Source organism: Carlito syrichta, unplaced genomic scaffold, assembly GCF_000164805.1.
Source record: "Carlito syrichta isolate Samal-C Ts95f unplaced genomic scaffold, Tarsius_syrichta-2.0.1 Scaffold301673, whole genome shotgun sequence".
Taxonomy (NCBI): Eukaryota; Metazoa; Chordata; class Mammalia; order Primates; family Tarsiidae; genus Carlito; species Carlito syrichta.
The window spans coordinates 1,271,613-1,281,854 of record NW_007245769.1 but is presented as its reverse complement, the minus strand read 5'-3'; the positions used below and the strand labels follow the sequence as shown (position 1 = coordinate 1,281,854).

Sequence of the window (10,242 nt, the reverse complement as noted above, 5' to 3'; positions counted from 1 at the left end):
GTAGAGATGAGGTCTCGCTGCCCAGGCGGGTCTCGAACCCACGGGCTCAGGCAATCCACTCACCTCAGCCTCCCAAAGGCGCGGGATTACAGGCTGAGCCACCGAGCCCGGCTATGTATACACATTTTAAGAGATGTTTGCCTGAATCAGAAGTGTCTGAACACTGATGGTAACAACTTTGAGCACCTCTTGTAATTACAGAAGTCAAACGTGACTTGTATTCACATCTTGTTATTGGTATATACTGAGTGTTACAATTTTAATAGTTTTTTCTTTCCTAAAATGTGTATACGTGCATGTATTTTTTGGTACCCTATGTATGTGTGCATGTGTGCGTGTGTGTGCGTGTGTGTGTGTGTTTGTGTGTGTGTGTGTGTGTGTTTATATATACATATATGGAATTAAATGTATGTTTTTAGAAATATTGATTCTCAAGTTATAGAAACATGTCATAGTGTCATGAGTTATTCATTGGGGAGACAGGTGCTTGACTAAATTAATAGCCTTATATAGCAGTAATTATATAAATACACATAAAAATTACAGAGAAATCTGTCAGTAACCACACTTCAGCTAGTGAGGCTGCATTACAAAAAATTTGTTTATAGTCCTTAAACACAAAAGATTGAGAGAAAACAGTTTAGTATCAAACAAAATTACTTATACCCATAATTAATATTTGATAAAGCATTTCTATATGTATTACTTTTGGCAAATCTATTTTTTATATTTTTACTTGTATGATGTTTTTCATTTCTTTTTAAAAATTATATCACATCTCTACATTCTGCATTTCTTATAATTTTGCAGATCTTATAGTATGTTCAATTGGCCCTTTCATTATGATTATTATTTTGTCTCAACTAAATAGTGAAGGCAAAACATGAAAGTTTTGAACTTTTTTTTATTAGGAGTGGTGAAAGGGGGCTTCCAACATAAAATAAAGTTATGAGATATAAGTTTTTACCAAAAGTCAACTTGCCTTCTTTGAACATTCTTAACTATGATAACAGCAAACCTTTATTTAGTGCTGGCCAGTAGTAGTATGCTAAGAATTTTTGATATGATCCTCACAACAACCCTGAGAAGTACAGAAATGACATGTAACTTTCCCAAGCCATTCAGCTTGTGCGTGGTGGGAGCCAGCATTTGGACCCAGGAATCTGGCTTTAGAGTCTGCAAACCCTCTGCTATGCTGTATTTATTATGTGATTAACATGTTGATTTCCTAATCTGAGCCTGCATCTCAGTGTTCAGTGTTTGGTAGCCAATAATTCTTGACATTTACAACAGCCCTACAAAGTATGCTCAGTTGATAGTCCCATTTTATACATGAGAAAGCTAATGATTATTTGATTAAATAAATTAATGACCCATGAAATTGACAGAGCTGTAATTAAAATTTAAGTGTGTGTGACTATAGAATCAGGGATGTTGCATAATACATGTCAGATTAATACATGATTGTAGCCATATTAGTATTATTGCACCTTAGATTTGGGGAAGTTGAATAAGACTAAAAATAATATAGGGAACTTGCAGAGTGCCTGTAGAAGTACAGACAGAATCTGGAAATTAGCAACCTGAAATTCAGATAAAATAACATACAATTTGGATGCCTGAAAAAGATTTAGAATGGTGAACTTTGAAAACTGAATCTATGTTTCAATTTAAGTCTGTTAAAAACAGAAAGGGTGATTATACGAAGTAGTTGCCACTGGTAGCACAATTAATATGCCCTGTTCATTATTATCTTCTTACTGTTTAGCAAATTTTATTTCATTACAGTTGCTCAGCAAAAGTTTTTTTTAAGTATAATTCATATATAAGTTTATAATTGTTTTTTTATATTCTTAAAGAACAGAATAAAAATAATATAACTTTTAGATTGACACAACTTTATTTAAATTTCCTAAAACCTTTTTGTTCATGTTACCCAATGTAATTCTAATAAGAGACCTGCCAAGAACCATTATTCATATTTCATAGTTGAAGAAATTGAGATTCAAGAACCTTGTCCTATTTATCTAAGGATAAGAGAACAATGATTCAAATCAGCCCTCAGATTTTAATTCCATACTACTTCAATGATTGGAAATAATATTTGTGTTTTTAGTGCATTATTAGAAAAAATACACAATATCTAATCTCCTATGCAGCTTTTAAAAATTAGAATTTTAATCACATAGACTAATTTTAACATCTGAGAATCAGAGCTGCCCATTGGTAGTGTCTTCTATAGTTTTGTTTTATAAATTAATGGTAGCAATTTCTTGTGCTTAACAGTTTTACTATCAAAAAAGTAAAGCTAACGCATATCGTTCTGTTCCTTTTTATAATTTGTTTAGGTCCTGAGGAAGTAGAAATCAAATGCCCCATGAATCACATCGCCTGCTTTGGTACCAACAAATGTGTTCATTTATCCCAACTGTGCAATGGTGTCTTGGACTGTTCAGATGGGTATGATGAAGGAGTACATTGCCAGGGTGAGTCCATTTGCAGAACAATGAAATGAAATATTAAATTTTGCATAATAATGAAAGTTCAAAGAGAACCTATAACCTGTCTTTTCTTTCAACCACAACCATATCAGTTATTGGGAAAGCATGTATTTCATTGACAGACACTTACTATGCATTTCAAAGCTGCAACTATTGTGTTTTATTGAAAGGCACCATTAGAAAAACATACATGCACACATTTAGACTTTGAAGTTTGACCCATAAACAATTATGTATTTCATATAACAGAGTACTTTTGAGCAAAAGACAAATGAGAACTCTGCCACAGTAGATTGATATCACACAGTGTTATAAACTTATTTCTCTTGAACGTTGCTCAAACAAAGAGTATTTGAAGGAATTCCTCTGTGAACACATATTTAAATGGAGCGTGTTCATAGGAAATTTGTTTCTTCATATGATTTCAGTAATGCTATAATATTAACTTTCTTGTAATTGTCTATCTTTTTCACTGTCAACATTTTAAATTTCACTGTGGTAAAAGATTTACATATCTACTAAGAACATAAGAAAGAAATTATTTAAAATAATTTATTTTTTATTTATTTAAAAATAAATGAAAAGTTATTTGGATCTGGCATATTCTAACAGAATTTGAGGGTAGAGTGAGGGGGAATGAAACATGAGACAAAGAAATATAAGAGAAAAAAAAAAGTCAAGGCCCAAGGTAAGGACCCAGACTTGGAAATAGTTTCAAGACCATAGCCAAGTGAATCAAGCTTCAAGACAGTCAGGAAGAAACAACTGAAGTCTCTAACTCAATTTTCACAGACTGAGTGTAACACAAAGGATAGCGAAGCTAAGATGTCAATAGGAACCTGTTCTTACTTTTGGAGTCAGTAAGTCAATAAGGAATAGAGGAAACTGTAGAAGACGGGGGATATATGTCTGTTCTCTGGACAACTTCACACAAACTAACCTCTGTCACGCAGTAAAAGGTCTCAGGTCACCAAAAGTTCCAGGTTTTTCAGGAGGAGTTCCATATCCTTATGTATTTAAAGTATTCAGATTCAGCTGCTATTTTTTAAAAATATTGTATAGTCAGCAATGTGTAGACCAAAGAAACCTGTCTCGTAAGCCAATCGTCTTCCAGATATGGGTAAAGTGAACTGAATTCAAGGAACAAGAGTGGAGAGATATATTAGAATAAGAGTAAATCTTAGAAAGATAATCTGAAAATGTAAGGATGTTGAGAAGCCACAGCTAGACTGCAGAAATCAACTAATCACTAGGTCTTTTCCCTCTTTCTCAGGGGATGTGTAGTTACTCTGGCTCTGTGGACAGTTTCTAGCTGGAAAATAACAGGTTTTAGCAGATTCCTTCTTCACTCATGTTTTCTTTAGCATTGAACTCTGACAGAGTCACATAAAAAGCCAGCAGAGTCTAAGTTTCAGTTATTAATACATGTGTAATAGTAATGAATATATTTTATTTTTAAAGACTTTGTGACATGTATTCTTTTATATAATTGTACATTAAAAAGAATATTAACAGAAGTTACTGAATTAAAAAGTGATAGACTTTAAAGAGTTTAATTGTCTTTTCAGTTATTAATTATATTTTCTGGAGCCTAATTCTATTGAATTCAGTTATAATTCAACCGTCTTAATACTTTCTGAATTTTCAAATAGATATGTGTGACTAAGCTTTTAAAAGAACAAAGTCATCACGTTTCCAAATACTTTTTGGAAATGATTACACAAATTTGAATGTCAAAAACATATTCCAGTGTTGAGGATCATTCGAAAATATAGGAGTCTTCTAAAAATATTTAGATTTGTGATCTCATAAATGAGGATATATGTTAATAACAAAAAAAGGAAATTCAAATAAAAACAAAGTATTTGAACAAAAATAAAATGTCATTAAATGTATCTTGGTCCTTGAAAAGATCTGCACATATACCATATTAAAATAGATTTACAGTGTGCAGTTGTGTATGTTTCAACTTTTTTTCCTGTTCTAATTTAGTTATTAAACTGTTTCAAGTTTTGTATTTTTATCACATGTGACAGCCTTCTTTCTTAATTTACCAGTAGGAGGTTGATTGTACCACTTTGGTCTTTTAAAGACTTATTTATTTCACCAAATAAAATGTTGTTAAACAGCTAAGCAACAATTCATTATAACCTATCACGGACTTAGAAATATTAAGAAGTATATTTGGATCTCTACTTGATATTTGACCTCAGAAGAAGACTTTTCACCTAATTCTCTCACCTTGCACACTACATAGAATCATAAGATCAAGGTGACTGAAAAGATAAAGTCATTTCAGAGTCAGCGATTTAGTGAAATATTTCTACTTTGAGAAATGAAACTCAGAAGTGAGTTTACTGCTTGGTTTGCTAGAGTGTCCCCACCATGTGGACAAAAACCAAATCTTTGGGACAACATTAGATTTACTACATGAATATGGTTTGTGTTTAAATGAAAAAAGGTGACTTGCTATAAGCAAAGGTACATCATGGGAAATGAGTCTGCTTTCTCATCCTTAGCCTTCCTCCTAATTTCTGTTCACACCCTGATGAAACAATGTTTTCTAGAGAGTTAATTAGGCACCAGTCCTACCAAGTCCTGAGGAACTTTCCTATCCCCTATAGACTTAGCATAAAGAAAGAAACCAGATTAATTCAAACATTGCAACATTGCATTTCTTTTTTGGAAATGCTTTCTCTTTGCAGAACAATCTTTTTTTTTTTTTTTGAGTTGGAGACTCACTCTGTCGCCCAGACTGGAGTGCAGTGGCCGCTCCCGGCCGCCGCAGCCTCGACCTGCTGGACTCCGGCGATCCTTCCGCCTCAGTCTTCCAAGTAACCGGAATTACAGGCATGCGCTACCACGCCCGGCTGATTTTTTTTTTGATTTACTGTAGAGATGAGGTCTCGCTGCCCAGGCGGGTCTCGAACCCGCAGCCTCAGGCAATCCACTCACCTCTGCCTCCCATAGGCGCGGGATTACAGGCTGAGCCACCAAGCCCGGCTTGCAGAACAATTTTTATCTAAATCACTTCTCTTTACATTGCTTCCTTTTTGTTGTGTTCAAAGCACATACTCGAACTTAAATCATTACGCTTGAAGCCTAAGACATGATGGGTATGTTTTCTTTTTTCTAATAGAAAATCCAAAGTACATTTGGTACTATATTTGTATCCTTTATGAAAATTAATAAGAAGAAAAGTTTAACATTTTGGAGATGATACTCTGGTCTTGAAAATGTTTTGTATCAACTGAATTGTTTTCTGAATGTTTCCTAGAAAAATCAATTTCTTCTTAGTAAAGATAATGAAAATATATCTATTATTAATGATTTTCTATAACACTGATATTTTCATCTCCATAATTTGACTGTATCTGAAGAAAGAAAAATGGATTTTTATACATGAATGTACTTATTATATATAGACATGCACTTGCAAAAATTTTACAATAAGAACTTTCAAAATCATCACGTTGTATTTTTTGAAAATTTCATTTCTTTCTACACAGTATTTCATATTGGTGGTAATATCACCTTATCTTATTACATGAGCAGTGAAAACACATTCCTTAATATGCAAGTCCTCTCAATCCAGGGTGTTTCCACAAAAATGCATACAACCATGCAAAGAATGATGAAAAAAGTGAACAAATTCAACTAATAGAAACTAGATCAACTGAGATGAATCAAAACACTTTTAAAATTCAACATTCTTAAGATAATTTAATGCGTTAACTTTAAAGTAGTAAAAGCAAAAGAAGCCCTCTTTTTATTCACAACCCTATTTAGATTACATTTGCTGTGCAAGGTGGTAATATATTTAAATGTACATGGAAATGACAGTCTCTGTGGTACTATCTGCTTTTACTCTGTTAAAAGTATAATGAAAAGTCTTGGGATCAATTCAAAAAGGGATTCTATCATTTGTGTCACTAGTAAAAGTGACTATGCTTTCTGCAAACATTACAATGTTCTTTTAAATATAAGAAGATAGTGTGTGAAGAATTTACTGAAACTGATTAGGAAATGAAACTCTCTGACATGAAAAGCTCACTCCCTAAACACACATGCTCATCTTTTCTGATCTATTAGTTTTCTATTCTGAAAAACGTCCTGTGTAATTCTGAGTATATGGTATATTTAACTGGTATATTTGATCAGAGACCTAAAGAAGAAAATGATTCTTTTATGTATCACCTAACTCTTTGAAATAATGTATATTCAGACTTTTAAAAATTCCATTGGATTATTTAACTTTACTTACCAGCTGGAATATAGTTTTCCTAGTATGTGCAATTACATGGTTCTTCATCCATTCACAATCTATTGTCAGTAACTCTAAAGTTACTGACATTATTTATTTTACATATCAATTTGTCATATTTAAAATTTTATACAGCTTTTTAAATTTTTTATATTTTTAGCCATAAAACTAACCTCTTATGAGAAAGTGCTAAAAAATCCGGGGGGTGATTTATAGCTCAGAGGCTTTCTTAAAATGGACTGAGGTAAATCACAGTCTTTATTACCTGTAATGACTAAAATTAGTAATCCTTAACTTCTTGCTTAAATCTCACACGCATTTCAAATTTTCTAAAAAGAAATTAATCTAGAAGCTATTTCTGAGCTCAAATATTTAGAATTCAATTTTTTCAGTCTTCTGGAAAGAAAAAAATACATCTTTTGTTGTTTCATTAATTATTCTATTGCAGCTATTAGAAATGAAAGAGAAGGAGCGAAGAAGGGAGGGAGGGCAGGAAAGAAAACATGCAGACGGGCCGGGCTCGGTGGCTCAGCCTGTAATCCTGGGCCTTTGGGAGGCCGAGGTGAGTGGATTGCCTGAGCCCGCGGGTTCGAGACCCGCCTGGGCAGCGAGACCTCATCTCTACAATCAATCAAAAAATCAGCCAGGCGTGATAGCGCGCGCCTGTAATTCCGGCTACTCGGAAGGCTGAAGCGGAAGGATCGCCGGAGCAGGCGAGGCAGCGGTGGCCGGGAGCAGCCACTCACTGCCCTCCAGTCTGGGCGACAGAGTGAGACTCTAACTCAAAAAAAAAAAACAAAAAAAAAAACACATGCAGTTAGGCAGGAAGAAAGGAAGGAAGAAAAGAAAAAAGAAAAGAAGGAAGGAAAAAAGAAAAGCTGATGAAGATAAATGGATTTTGGAGCAATTTGTTATTGTTTTTAATTTTAGGTGTTGTATTGGTAGAGATTGTCCTAGTCCTATTTTTAAAGTTCCATTGAAAAATGTTGTCAATATCTTTGTAAATTAAAATCATACTATGAAGGGGAATTTCAACATGCAAACATGCAGAATCCAAAAACATAGGGATAGTGAAGCAAGCAATGTTATAGAAAGTGCATCTGTCAGCAACATTAAGCTTAAAATACAGGAAGGGAAACCACTAATGTGTGCTCAAGTGACTTGAAACATCAATAAACCTAGAGCTAACAAATAAAGAGTGGAATTAGCCAAAAGACTTGGGTTTGTGTGCCCAGACCACTTTTGATTAGTAAAGCTCTCACAATTTACCAGTAGATCCTGCTGTATTTTCTCTGTGTTGAGTTGTGCTAAGGTGATTGGATACTCTCAAGTTTGTCTCAGGTGTAAGCATTTCCTCTGGAAGAGATTAGTTTAAGTAATTGAGTTAGTTTAGTGAAATGCTATGACCCTTAACACTGGTTGATTTCAACTCCGAGTTTAATGCTTTCCAGAAGTAAAGCAACAATTTCTAGAAAGAATAGATCTTCCACAAATGAGCATTTTGAAATGCTCATATAAAAATTTTACATATTGTCACATGACATCTACATGAAATTAGGATTGTGTACTTACCGAAGACTGCTCTAAATATAGGTATATTTGTGTGCATATATAAATATATGAACATACATACCTGAACATACATGAATGTGCATCTATACATATGGGTTTATGCAGATACTTTTTCAAGTTCTTAGTTTTATAAATTCTGTTTAACTAGAAATATGCTTTTACACAGATATCCTACTTCTTAGTACTGATTTAGAAGCTATAATTGCTAAACTAATACAGCTAAAGAAACCTGGAGTTTGAGTTTAAACTGTTTGAATATATTGACTTCTAGAGACAACTAACTAGATAACTGAATATCTCTGTGGAAAGGATGACTAAGTAATTTGGCCTTATGTTGCAACTCAGCATTCAAAGGAATAATTTAAGATAGTTTTTTGTTGAATGGAAGTGAATCTCTTTTAGCAGATTTACATTTTTGATTAACATTACATTATACACAATCCATGTTCTCTGTCTCCAAACAGAATTATTTTAAGGATAACTATGGAAACAAAAAAAGTTGTACATATTTTTTAAAGTGTGTTTAGACCTATGAATAGCTTAAATATCATCTTAGAAGACTGTACGTTGAAAAAAAGATATTCTTTATTAAAACATCAAGCCAAGCTGTAATCCCAGTGCTTTAGGAGGCTTAGGGAGGAGATCACTTGAGGCTACATTTCGAGGTCACAGTGGGCTATAATTGTGCCATTGCACCCCAGCCTGGATGACAGAACAAGACCTTGTCTCTAACAAAAAATAAATTAAATAAATCATTTCAGATTCTGTATCTGTTTCTCTTCTTAGAAACTAGTGTTTCCAAACTAAGTTGTAATATATATATATACACACACACATATATACACACATGTTTGAATATATATATATATACACATATATATACACACATGTTTGAATCAAGGTCTCACTCTGTTGCCCAGACTGGAGTGCAGTGACATAGTCACAGCTCACCGCAGCCCGTCTCCTGAACTCAGGTGATTCTTCTACCGCAGCCTCCCAAGTAGCTGGAACTACAGGCGTGTGCCACCATGCCCAGCTTATTTGTTTGCTTTTTTAAACTTTTCATAGACTTGAGCTCTCACTATGTTGTCCAGGCTGGTCTCAAACTGCTGGGCTCAAGCAGTCTTCTGCTTCAGCCTCTCAAAGTGCTGAGATTATAGGCATAAGCCACTGTGCCAAGTGACTTCTATATTTTGATCCAATCTTTTGTGTAGTGAGAATCCTGGTACATTATGCACATTCAATTGCTACTGCAATATACTACATTTTGGGTTAATTTTTATTTTAGGTAGATGCAAGTCAAGAACATGGATCTACTACTCCCACGCCAATAGAATCTTTATTCTGTTTGTCCACCTAATATCTGCAAAAGAAGAAATAGTAATCGCTTTAAAATGGAGCTTTACTCCTTACGCAAACAACTCTTATTGTATCCATCTGTTTCTCAAAAATATCTGTTACTTAGATAGAAGACTTGTGTAAAATTACAAAAAGTCAAAGAAATTAGGCTCTTAACAATGATAATATCTCCCCAAAAGAAGACACGTTTTAATGTTCTACTACTTTTGATATTGTTAATTTATATGAATATTCAGGAACCCTGGAAGTCACTGTTTATCTAGATCATCCCTTCACCCTTCTTTCTGATATGTGGAAAGTGAAGAATGTAGGTAATAATAATGGGGTTGAGGCTAAAATAATTTTTTAAATGTGCTAATAGAAGTACAGTAAAAGTTTTCCTAAATTCAATTCATTCACTAACTTCAGTAAACTTTTATTGTTCACTGACAGTGTTTCAGATATTTATCTAAGCACTGGAGATGCAGAAACTCTTATTTTCTGCTTCCATGGAATTTACATGTCATAATGGAGGTGGGTAAAAACTACTGAGAAAAAAATAAAATG

General features: G+C 33.8%; 1 protein-coding gene across 1 annotated transcript in view; it reads left to right on the top strand.

Annotated features, from left to right (window-relative positions):
* LRP1B (LDL receptor related protein 1B) overlaps positions 1-10,242 on the top strand; it is a 1,912,798-nt gene that overhangs the window by 652,480 nt on the left and 1,250,076 nt on the right. Inside the window, exon 3 of the mRNA XM_008055101.2 lies at positions 2,349-2,486. Within this exon, the coding sequence (XP_008053292.1) occupies positions 2,349-2,486 (138 nt within the window). The remainder of the gene's footprint in view (positions 1-2,348; positions 2,487-10,242) is intronic.